Source organism: Mauremys mutica, chromosome 11, assembly GCF_020497125.1.
Source record: "Mauremys mutica isolate MM-2020 ecotype Southern chromosome 11, ASM2049712v1, whole genome shotgun sequence".
NCBI lineage: Eukaryota > Metazoa > Chordata > Testudines > Geoemydidae > Mauremys > Mauremys mutica.
Window position 1 is genome coordinate 9,064,255 of NC_059082.1, and position 12,816 is coordinate 9,077,070.

At 40.4% G+C, this 12,816-nt stretch overlaps 1 protein-coding gene across 4 annotated transcripts in view; it reads left to right on the forward strand.

The window, feature by feature from the left end:
- The window catches only part of IGF1R (insulin like growth factor 1 receptor), a 266,306-nt gene that overhangs the window by 195,440 nt on the left and 58,050 nt on the right, over positions 1–12,816 (forward strand). For all 4 annotated transcript variants that reach the window (XM_044979704.1, XM_044979705.1, XM_044979706.1 and 1 more), the window contains 3 exons: positions 7,128–7,440; positions 10,767–10,912; positions 12,537–12,681. In XM_044979704.1, coding sequence (XP_044835639.1) covers positions 7,128–7,440; positions 10,767–10,912; positions 12,537–12,681 — 604 coding nt within the window. The remainder of the gene's footprint in view (positions 1–7,127; positions 7,441–10,766; positions 10,913–12,536; positions 12,682–12,816) is intronic.

The window sequence follows — 12,816 nt, forward strand, 5'->3', positions numbered from 1 at the left end:
GGTAACAACTAGAACATAAACACAGAAACATGTGATTCTCAGTGGAATGAAGTTGAATCAAATATAACTCACAGGCTGTAAACTGAATGCCCTCATCTTACTACTTGGCCTAGAGTTTGTATGGACCTTTCCAAATATTTTGCAAGTGGAGACGGTTGTATGCAAACTGGGGATTTGACGAGGGAGGAGGTAATCGCTCATAATTCATAGCAACAGCATGGTTTTGAGAGAAACCTTTAAATAGACCTTGGCAGGTAATTTCAGAGAGTGTCGAATTGTGCCTTACTTATCAGAAAGGAAAGGAAGCTCTTCAGCGTATGGGTGCCTGGTGTTGTGACACTTCCCTTTCTGTGGATTTTTCCTGAGACAAGTGTCTGGTTTAGTTACTTTAGTGAAGGGGAAAAAAATGTAACAAGGCAAAAAGTGTGTTGCTGTAACCAGATGATGATCTTGCATAGCTATTTAAAGCAAAAACGTTGCATTTTCTGGAGATGTGGTACCAGTGTTTTTATGCTGGAACATATTATTGTGTGTGTATATGATGAGTATATCTACTTATTTACATGCTAGATTTGAGATTCAGCCCTGGTTGTGAATCACTGGAAGTGGGTTTTCTGGGTAATGCCTGTCATCTCCCGTTAGCTATCACCACACCAGGTAAAAGGCAAGAATATCTCCCGGGTGCTCTCTTTGCTACATTTAAAAGCCAGTTTTTCTTTGAAATGCTCTCTAAAGTTAATGCTTTTTTTTTTAAACCCTGTCATTTATAGGAATTAACATTCAAAAACTACCTGGCTTCCTGTCTTGATTGATACATTTTGACAGCTAATCTTTACAAGGGTTGCCTAGGATAAAATGTTCTTTCCTCCTCAGTCCCTGTTCAATACTACGTTCTTGTTCTTTATGCAACAATACTTTGATGGAGAGAGAGAGAAAAGAAAGGAAGGATTGAATATCATTTTACAAGGAGAGAAAGAATCTTTAAAAAAATACTTATCCTACACTTGGCAAACTTTTGCTGTCCTGCGTGCAGCTGGCATGACGCCAGCCTTGGCAGAGGCTAGGGCCTGCATTTGCCAAGCAGTCTTCCTCCACTTGCTGCGTTTTCACTCCCTGTGACTGACTGTTTATTCACCCGATTGCTCTATTTCAGCAGTGCTGAAGTCATGGCGTCTTGGAAATGATAAGAACACTTAGTCTGTCCAAACTGTAAAACAGCCATGATGTCAGAACTTGCAGAAAGTGATCTCTGAGAGCTTTAGCTTAGTGTACACTTCAAAAAGCTTGAGATATTGGATGTCGGAGAACTTACTGCTACTTTTAAAAAGCTAAACAATCCAAAAAGGAGCTGCCTTAAATTTTTTTTTTTTTTAAAAAGAGTAGTGTGCTAAGCTGTGTGTCTTGAGGATTTTCCAACCTTGCATCTGTCTGGTTTTTTCATTTTCTTTGGTTTTTTTTGGGAGGGGGGAAAGTTGGTTCGGAGTGGTGAATCCTCAAATCAGAATGTTTTATAACTTCTCTTGGTTTTCTGTAAAGTAATTCCCCAATAGGTGTAAATAGAAGTTGTTCACTGAACAAGTAACTTTAAATTGAGTGGTGTTCATTGCATGTAGTATGCATAGTGATCAGAATATTTAGATAGTATTTTAGAAAAACTCATGTATTTTGTTAACTTGGAAATGCCTTGTCTATCAAATTTCTTTCAGTGAAAGGGAAAGGCCCGGAGAAGTAAACATTTACTGTGATTCTTTCTGTTTTGTCCTATACCAAAGTTCTGCATTGAATGGCTTTTTGGGGGAGTAGATTGGTGCTCTCTTTCAAAGCTTTCCAATTTTGGGCAGTGTTCTGGCTGCTTAGCAATTCACATAGCAGGTATATTGGTTGCAGAAGTCTTTTCAGCGTTAAGGAGGAGCAGGGCGGCTGGCTGTTAACAGGTGTCATGATTTAAAACAAAACCTATTACAGGAGGTTGGACACTAGGGACCTCAATTAAGTGGCTGACAATAAATTAATGCATCACTTAAGTACTTCACAGAGGCCTGAAGGGAACATTAGAACATCTAGTCTGACCTCCTGTATATCACAGACCATTAAATTTCACCCAGTTACTTCTGCATTGAGCCTAGTAACTTGTATTTGGTTACAGCATGTCTTCCAGAAAGTCATCCAGTTTTGATCTGAAGACATCAAGGGACGGAGAATCCACCACTTCCCGTGGTAGTTTGTTCCAGTGGTTAATCAGTGTTAAAATTAGTGCCTTATTCCTCATTTGATTTTGTCTGGCTATAGCTTCCAGCCCAGTGGTTCATGTTATGCCTTTCTCTGCTAGATTAAAGAACCGTTTAGTGCCCAGTATTTTCCTTCCCATGAAGGCAGTTATTCACTCCAATCAAATCATCACTCCATCTTCTTCTTGATAAGCGCAGCAGAGATTGAGCTCTGTCTCTCATTGTGTCATTTTCTCCAGACCTCGGATAATTTTTGTGACTCTTTCGTACCCTCTTGAATTTTTCCACATCCCCTTTTTAAAATATGGATACCAGAACTGTAAACAGTATTGGTCCCTCCAATGCTGTAGACAGAGGTAAAATGACCTCCTTACTTCTACTTGCTACCCTTGTTTAGACATTTAAGGATCCAACTAGCTTGTTTTGCCACAGCAGCACACTAGGAGGCCATGTTCATTTGTTTGTCTACCGTGACCCCTAAATTTTTATGAGTATATTACACAGTTACATTTATCAACTAAACTTGTAATCTCATCAAAGAATGAAATCAGGTTTGTTTGCCAAGGCCTGTTTTCCATAAAATCATTTTGACTGTCATTATACTCGTATTCTTTAATTCCTTATCAATTGAATCCTGGATCAGCTTTTCCATTATTTTGCCCATTGTTGATTTCAGACTATTTATTTCAACCAGCCTCCTGGTGGTCTTTTTAAATATTGGCACAACATTAACCCTGTTCCCATCATCTTTACTTTCCCTGGTATTCCAATATTTATTATAAATTAATATCAGCTGGTCAGACTTCTCCTTAGCCAACTCTTTTAGTAATCTTGTGTGCAAGTGTCCCGGACTGCTTATTTAACGGTGTTTATTTTTAGCAGATGTTGTTTATGTTCTCCTTAGTTACTAATGGACTGCAAAGCACTTCATCCTCATGTGATAGAAGCATTTCCTCCTCCTTTTTTTCCAAAGACAAAACGCAAATATTTATGGAATATCTCTGCCTTTTATGTATCATTAACAACAGTTATGCTGTCTCCGGCTACTAGTGGGACTATATCATTGCTACAGTTTTTGTTCCTAATATACTTTAAAAAAAAACACAAACAAAAAAAAACCCACCCTCATTTTTAATTGTCCTTCATCCTGCCAGCCATGGATTTTTTCCTGATGCCTTTAGATTCTCTTGTCAATTAATATTGAATGCTATACCTTTCCTTCTTTTCCCCCAATTGTAGTAATTTTTTGTTTCTAATTGCTGCATTCTTTTCGCCACTGAATTAGGATAGGCTTTTAGCCAAAGGTGTCCTCTTGGTTATGGAATTGTAGCTTTCTGGACATCTGACAGATTCATATTAAAAACTTCCAATTTTAATTAACATTTTACTATGTTTTTCTTCCCAGTCATTTTAAGTTTGAAAAACTAGTTGCTTTTAAAAAAAAATTTTTAACAAACACTGTCAGATTAAAAATAATATAACACAGATTTGTATACCTGTGTTACCATTTACATCTTTGTCATGTAAATTTGTGTGATTTTGCATGCTTCAGCTATCGCCTTCATTGGTAAGGTTCAGAGGATCAGCTATGAGATGTGGGGGGAATGCTGTTCATATGCTAGTTTATTCATGAATGGCAGAAGAATTTAGGAAATGAAAAAGGTCTTTCCCCTGGAGTGAAATAATTTAGACCTCTTTATACTATATTTATCTGCACTGTTTATGCAGCAGCCTTTGTTTTTTGTAAATGTCTGTCCAATTAAGAACAAAAATCATGTGGCACTGCTTTGATAAATCTAGTGATGAACTTTGGTCATGGAGGCGTTTTTCTTAGCGGGATTGTGAACTGGAAATCTAGTTAACACACTAAATCTAAGTTTTGGCACCCACGCGGAACGGCAATCCATCTGCTGATGAGCCACATGGCCTGGGGTTTTTCATGAACTGCCTCAATAATCCTGAACACTCTTTATATTTATATACATTAAAATGAGGCACAGTTTACAGCACTCTCTAACAAGGCTGTTGAATTTACGCCACTCCAGAAACCACAGGCTTTTGTCCTTGTTCAAGTTACAGTAGAACCTCAGAGTTACGAACACCAGAGTTACAAACTGACCAGTTAACCGCACACCTCGTTTGGAACCGGCAGTAGCAGAGATAGGGGCGGGGGGAAGCAAATACAGAGCAGTGCTATGTTAAATATAAACTATTTTAAAAAGGGAAAGCAGCATTTTTCTACTGCATAGTAAAGTTTCAAAGCTGCATTAAGTCACTGTTCAGTTGTAAACTTTTGAAAGAACCACCATAACGTTTTGTTCAGTTACCAACATTTCAGAGTTCTGAACAACCTCCATTCCCGAGGGGTTCATATCCCTGAGGTTCTACTGTATATTCTTGGTCTACAGTCAGTGTATGTGAGTAGTAATTTTTTTCGTTTCTTGTTTTTTACCTTTTAGTGTAAGGTAATTTTATTTGTCTTCCCTGCAGAAAATACATATTTGGATGTATTAAAAGGTTTTGCATCATTTATCAATAATGATCTCTTCATCGCTGTCCTTTCTTTTAAGAAGAATCTATCTTGGGATATATTTTGGTCTGGAGTCAGAAATATTACATATACAGAATCGTAGTTCCCTTTCACAGTGTAATTTAGGCAGAATTGAAATACATCTTAAGGAGTACCTTCCATTGAGACATGCATAGTCAGCTTTATTATTCTAATTATAGTGGTGTCCATAAGGTCCCCTGCAGGGGAGGCTCCATCAACAATTTCATTATAAATACCATTTTGCCGAGATGTTTGTACTGAAGTCTGTTTTTTTTTTTAAACTTTGAAAAGGGACTGTAAAAATGACTCATCTTTCTGTATGTATTCAGTCCTACCTGCCTGTGTAGCAACTAAAATACATTCTTACTATGTTTGTTCCTATTAGCACTGCTGAGCTGTTGTGCAAGTGAGAGCTCTGCCTGATGCTGAGCATCAACAGCAAGATTGTTTTCTAAGTTCCCATTAGTTTCTCCTTTGGAAACCCATTGAAAACAGAGGGCATAACTTGAAGACTGAGGTTGCACTGGTAATAAGTGAGGATAGAATTTTCCCTGAAGAATTGTTATTACTGCTGCTAATTCATGAAATAGAAAAAACCCATCTTGGCCCTCAGATCCCAGGCTAAATGTTTACATCTGGCAATTAGGGGGGAAAAAAATCTGTTAACTTGAGCATATTTAATGCAGAGGCCATTGAGAGTATAAACATGGGATCCCACAATGCCACTATTACAGATAAACTTTTCAGGGTAGAACCGTACATTAAAGCTGACAGTACATATTCCCTCATAGCCAAGGCTTGGCATACAGTGTCTAAATCCTGAAGAAATGTGTGAGGGGTTGTAAAACAAATTTTTTATTTTGTATTGTTGTTTGTTATAGTTGTGCCCAATGGCTCCAGTTGTGATTGGGCTCTATTGTGGTAGGTTCTGTACAAATATGTTGGAAAACATCGTCTCTTTTATCCCAGAGTACATACAATTAAAGAGCGAGATCATCTGTTGGGTTCAGACATTTTTCAATATGGTAAAAGATCTTTATTTGTAAACTGAAAATTTGCAGTTTGTGCAAAGCTCTAGGAAAAAATACAGTTTTGAACTGTCCTGCACTGGTTGAATGTAGTTTTCTCTTTCTAAATAAACTGTAGTTTAATTTACAGCATAGCAGAATGTGCAGCAGATTTGAGGAAAAAAGAGAAATAAATAGGATGGAGTAGAATCTGGTACATCATCTCGGGAATTTCTCCATATCTATTCTTGGGTGGACGCTGCATCCTTGTTCACTTACAATGTTAGCTGTGTTTCTGGTTGTATGCTTTCTAGTCGTGTCGTTTAGTTAAAGTTTCTTGTGTTGATTTGCTTGGGCTCTACTATAGTCCTACTGAAACTTTTGTTTTATGCTGCTGTTACTGATACCATTTTTTAGCTAAGTTAGAAAGTGGAAAACAGTTACCTAATGAAAACCAGATTTCCTATCTTGTGTTTATTTACAGAGCCTCTGGCATATAGCTAGCCTGGCTAAAAGGCCATAAAACATTGTAATCAAAATGTTGTTGTTACATAAATATAAATGCTGCTGCTTCTTTTGATGTAACAATAGTAAGACTGTCTCTTGAAAATCCTGTTTTCTGTTCATTTTTTCCAAACCCAGTGCCCACACCTACAGATTAATGAGTTTTTAAATAAATGTGCTTTTCACAAATTTATTTCCTACTAGTCGGATATTTGTGGATAGGGTGGAAATGTATTCTCTTCAGGGGGAAAATAATAAGTCTATGATTCCACCATATATGTGTAGCAGCATCTGTACTTTATTAAATCCAATTCTGCATACATAAGCAACATGAGGATGCTACAGTGGGGTCAACCTAGCCATGTGTGCTGCAGTATAGCAGTGTATTATTGTATGAATGTAATTAAGTTGTTTAAAGGGAGCTTTTTTTGTTGCCAATAAAAGATGAATTTGAAATACAAATTGGAAAGATGAAAAAACCCTCTCAAAGACAATAAGTCAGCACTCAAAAATGTAATCATAATACCAGGGTTATCAAATGGGTTCCAGTCCTCAGTTGTTTCTGTTATCCTTACGTTGACATTGCTTTCAACGGTTTTCCTCATTACTCCACTGGCTCATATTTTGATGTAAATCTGGGAGAAAGATCTCTCCGAGCGACTTGAAAACGTTGAGAAAATGAAATATAGTTTGCCAGCCTCCCAAGTGTCAAAGTTCTCAAGGGTTGCTCTAGACCCAAGGGGATATGCGCTCACAGAGTGTTTATATTGCTGCTTATAATCTCGCTATATTTTTTAAATGCCAGTTGTTCAATCTTCCCTTGCTCTGTCTTTGCAGTGTGCCCCAGCGCTTGTGGCAAACGGGCTTGCACAGACCAAAATGAATGTTGCCATCCCGAGTGCTTGGGGAGCTGCACTGTGCCCGACAACAACACGGCTTGTGTGGCCTGTCGCAACTACTACTACGAAGGAATCTGCGTACCCACCTGCCCACCGAACACCTACAAGTTTGAAGGCTGGCGCTGCGTTACAAAAGACTTCTGTTCCAAAGTCCCTGCCACAGAGATAAGTGACTATGAGAAGTTTGTGATCCACAATGACGAGTGCATGGCAGAGTGCCCTTCTGGATTCATACGCAACGGGAGCCAAAGGTAAAGGAAATACACAAGCTTGCATTATTATTCATATAGTTCCCTGCGTGATTTTAGAAAGATAACCCCCCAGTTCCATGGCATTAACCGTCTAAGGGCCTGATCCCGTGTGGTGCTGAGCATCTTGGTCTCCCGCTGACTTCAGTGGAGATAGAGTATTGTCAACACCATGAGGACGAGGCCTTTAAACTAGACAATAGCCCGGTGAAAATGGCAATGGAATAAAGTGGGCGGGATGGAGATGGGGAAGAGATGGCAGTAATCAGTGGAAAGGAGATTCTGCTCTTGGTGAGCATTGCCACACAGAGCAGTTTTGTTTCTCATGTTAGCTGGTTGTTTACTGACATGTACTGGCGTTCTGACTTTTCTGTGTGCAGGTCTCTTATGTACACTCACATTCATTGCAGCCTTTAGGTCTCTGCATTTTCTGGTTCACCGTGTTTGTCCTGGAAAATGCCAACTCTACCTCAGTTCAGAAAAATAATACCAGTAGCTGCCATGCTATTTTATGACCTAGGGCCCTACGAAATTCACAGTCCATTTTGGTCAATTTCATGGCCCCCAGAGTTTTAAAATCTGTCAGTTTCACCTTTTCAGATGTTTATATTTGCAATTTCATGATGATGTAACCGTGGGGGTCCCAACCCAAAAGGGGATCGTTTGGGTTGCAAAGCTTTTAATGGGGGTTGCAGCATTGCCACCCTCACTTCTCTGCTGCCTCCAGAGCTGAGCTTCCTGCAGCTGGGGGAGATAGCCAGAGGCAGGTCTGATTTTCCCTCGCCTCCCTTCCCAAAGCAGCTGTGCAGTGGAAGAGGAAGGTCTTATCCCTCCCCAGCCCGGCCGGGACTAGCAGCTAGGAGCCCCCGGCTGGGGCACTCCCAGCAGCACGGGGGAGATTAGACACATCCCCACCTCCGGGAACCTCTGATCTCTTCTCCTCCCCCCGCCCCCCAAGAGCAACCGTGCAGGGGAAGAGGAAATCCTGCCCCTCCCCAGCCCGGCTGGGACTAGCAGCTGGAGCTCGGTGCACAGTAGAGATCCCTGCTGGGGTGCACCCAGCCCTGCCCCTTTCTCCTCTCCTCCAATAGCTACATTTCATGGGGGAGGTCTGATTTCACGGTCCATGATGTGTTTTTCATGGCCGTGAATTTGGTATTTGACTAACTGTTGTAGGGACCTGTTTTTTTTTTTTTTTTTTACAGGAATATTACTCTGATTTTTTTCAGTCATATTCCTGGAATTTAAAGAACTTGGAGTGATAGAGATGTGGTTGACTTGCTCACTTTGCCAGCAGCCAAGGCAACAATCTTAGTTGCCCACCCATTAACCCAGCGGCGCTAAGAACTGTTGTTTCCTAGCCATTGCTAATCTAGAGGAATTCTCAGTAGTGTAGGACTGCATTGAAAAATGTCTCCATATAAATGGTCTGTATCATAGTTTTTCCTTTATTTGTGCAGGTTAGTTTTGTTCAAGGGATGGAAATCTCCACCGTTTGCTTTATAAACCCAGAGAGAACGAGAGAGTATCATCGAAACAAACATCTTCCTAGGAAAATTTCCAGTTCACATTTAGATGCAAACAGTGTTACTGTTTGCTAGCTTGAAGCCAGATGTTTACCTGAGAAACTGTTTCCCTGCTGTCTGGCCTGAGCTTCTAGGAGCGGCTGTTTAAAAACACTCTCATAAAACAGTATAGACACAGCTTATCTCATCCTAGTTGCAAAGGCGGGAAGGCATAACTCAAGGCCAGTGAACGTTTTTTCCCGCGGTTTCCCAGAGCTGGTATTAACCAACAGTTGCAAATGAGGAGTTTCTAGCATTCTTTGTACCCGTAGTTGAATGCCTCTTGCATGTCTTCAGCTCTCAGGCACATTATGCTGTAGCATTTGAAATAGGAGCTCATGACTAAGAAATGAAGGCTCCTTTCTTCCATTACATCAGTGCACGTTTCTCCAAGCTGAAGAAGAAAGTGGGTTCGGTTACCCTTTAGTTTACAAATAACAAATCCATGTTTACCAGTGTGCTGTCAATAGACTTCCTTTTCAGAGCTGGGGTTTTCTTTCCCTTTGCTTGTCTCCCTTCCACCCGCGCACACAGAAGGTATAATGTGCATATAAGTTAAAAATCACTGGTACTAATGCAAAGATGGAAAAGCGGTGAAATAAAACAAGGGATGACGGGGTTATATTTTACCTGGAAGGAAGAACAATCCCATAGTGTCACATTGGTGGCAGCCCATTCGTACATATCGAGGTTAGTATATGGATAGTGTCTACGGTAGAGCTGTCCTTGTTTTGGTTCATGTTTGCTAGACCTGAACTTAAAACTTTGGTGAGAAGGGATGGAGGAGAATTCATATAAATGTTCACATCCCAGCCCTCACCCCAGTTTTAGCATTGAGCTATTTCAGCGGGTCTGGGCTGGTTTAGGAGGTCACTGTGGAGTTGTCTGTCTCTCTAGCTCTAACATATGCATGCTGAGGCTTGAGTTTTCCAAAGGTGCCTAAGGGAGTCAGGTACTGGAGGCTTTACCTTCTTAGGCTCCTGTGAAAACTCCAGCCTTGTTTCGGTAGCAGAGATGTTCGCTAGAGCACTTCCTAGAGGGCCACCAATGTCTCAGAGAGGGCAATGACTTTTCCTGTATTCTTGATCATTTCTCTGTCCGTTATGCTATAGTAAGTGTAGGCATGTAGCAATCATGACTTGCACTTAGAATGCCCTTCATCCAGAGGGATCCCGCAGCATTTCATAACCTGATTTACAGACTGTGTGTGGGGGAGTCATGTTACTCACCACTCCATTGCAGTCACCAGGATGGTGAAATATGGCAGCAGTTTAACAGCTAGCCATGGGGCTTGTAGAATTAACACTACACAACAGTTTAGGATGGGAAGTGACTAGGAATAGCATAATCTATGGAACTGATAGAGTGGTGAGAGTGAGGTTTCTGTTTTCTGCTCAGTTGTACCTTACAGCAATTTTTCCAGTCCTTTGGTACCGCCTTTAAAATCCAAATTGTGACACTGTTTTATTAGGACAATAACCTCATTAGGAGATTTCTCTAATAACCATTTTCCCTAGGGCACTTATTTATGAGGGTCACGTCGGCTCATAGAACCCATGCAGTCCTGCCTGGGTGCATGAGATATTTGCTTTTCTGCTGGGCCTCTTCTGAAAAATGGCAACTTTCCTCCCAGTTTGAAGGATTTGTATTATGTTAGGTTGCAGATAGAGAAGTTCTTGCCTTCCAAACAATGCAGCTCCAGTCTGTTGTGGATTGAGAACCATGTGTTTTTGTTTATTTCTGGTCTCCCTTCCTTCCCAACAGCATGTTCTGCAGCCCCTGCGAAGGGCCTTGCCCAAAAATCTGTGAGGAAGAGAAAACAAAGACCATTGATTCTGTCACATCAGCACAAATGTTGCAGGGATGCACCGTCCTCAAGGGAAATCTGCTTATTAACATCCGCCGTGGAAGTAAGTAATGTTCCTCCTGTCTGAGCCTTCGATGAGGGTCCTTTAACTTTCTGTTTTCTCTTTGAGTGTATCAATACAAAAAAAACCCCAAACTGTAAGCATGGTCCTCAAGAGGATTGTTTGCTTTTTAATGGCACTCCGGCTGCGTTAAGGGTTTCTGCTGGAATCCTCGACATGGCGACGTTCTCTGGCATGTCTGTAGACCAGGTATTTAGCCAGTGGCAAAGCTTTCCTCCCTGCGTGTGAGATAATGAAAACCCCTGTTTAAATTCTAACACTGCTCTGCCCAACACTCGTTTTTACTGTGTTGGTCATATCTGGTTCGTGTCCTAACATAAATGAACTTTGAATACAATTTGTCAGAGTAGTGATTCATCAGCTGGGGAAATTCCAACGGACGCTGATCTTTTAAAACCATTGTAAACTTGGTGGTTTGAAATATACCTCCCTATGCATGCAAAGGAGTGTGTGGGGTGGAGTGCCTTGAATTTTTGTGCCTGTGCTAGATGGATTGAATTGCCTATGAATACCAGGTTTGCTCCCTAATAACCAAGGGGGTCGGAAACAGTTGTATGTGAATTGTTTTAATTATGTGTTTCACATGTTTAAGTAGAATCTTAACTTCTGCAGGGAGATGGTCTGAAGAACTTGTATTTAAGTTAACCCATTCAGCTCACCCACCCTCTGCAGTAAATGATTTTATTCCTGAGTACTATACAGTAACGTAAATTGTCTAGTTTAATGCTTACATATTATCTCAAAGAATTGAAGAGTATTCCTAATCTACACCCTCCCAACTTCTTTCAGGTGATAACTGGCTATATGATATCCGGACTGTACTGCTGTGCACACAGAACTTAATTTAGTTGTAGTGTTCTTCACCAGAAGCAAACACCCAGCTTCCAAGGTCCTTGCCCATTTCAGAGAGTGCCCATTACACAACTACAGTGTAACTATTATACAAGCTGTAGAAAACCTGACCCTAAGCCAGCTTCATTCCATGAAGATGTTATGGCTTTACCTTCATTGTTTCAGCATTCTAGAAGCAATGGCTGCTTAAATGATATAGTTATATCTACACTATTTTTTAAATGGCCAGTAAAAGTCCTGTGCTTTGGAGATTAGTATCCGTGCTGTTTGTTGAGAATAATAGCATAACTCTGTGGGGGTACTCTTAACCTCCAGTCTGATGCCATGCTCTTCAGTGGATCATTTCAGCCTGATCTAATGAATGAGCTTTACCTCTGTCACCGAGAGTAACAGCAGTTGCAGTTTCACAGATGCCTAAATTTACAACTGCACATGAGTCTTTTCAGTCTTGCCAAAAGGTTGGCTGTTGAAAGCTCAGAATTTGGTACTGGCACTAGTATGGAATAGTCATGCAAAGAAAAGCATATCAGTAAGAAAGTTATAAATGGAGTTCTGATAGTGCCTTGTTTTGTGCTCCACCTGTCTGCCTGCATAGGTAAATAATGATACGTGCTGGTCTGCAGCGAGATGAATCTGTATTTTGTTTGCAAAAGCAGTGACAGTAATAAATATTTATTCTGATATGCTAACCATTCATTGAACAAAATGCTGAGTTAAACTTGTATGAACCACAATTTCCTTTTCTTTAATGTAGACAATATTGCTTCTGAGCTGGAGAATTTTATGGGTCTGATAGAAACAGTAACTGGGTATGTGAAGATCCGCCATTCCCATGCACTAGTCTCCCTCTCTTTCTTGAAGAATCTGCGATATATTTTGGGAGAGGAACAGTTGGACGGGTAAGTGTTCAAATACAACAAACTAGTATTTGTAGAGGCAGCTTTGCTTTAACAGAAAGCCATGGAAAATAAGTCTTACTATGAATACTTTGTTACCATGTATATAGTCTACACCTCCACTAATATGCAGTATTT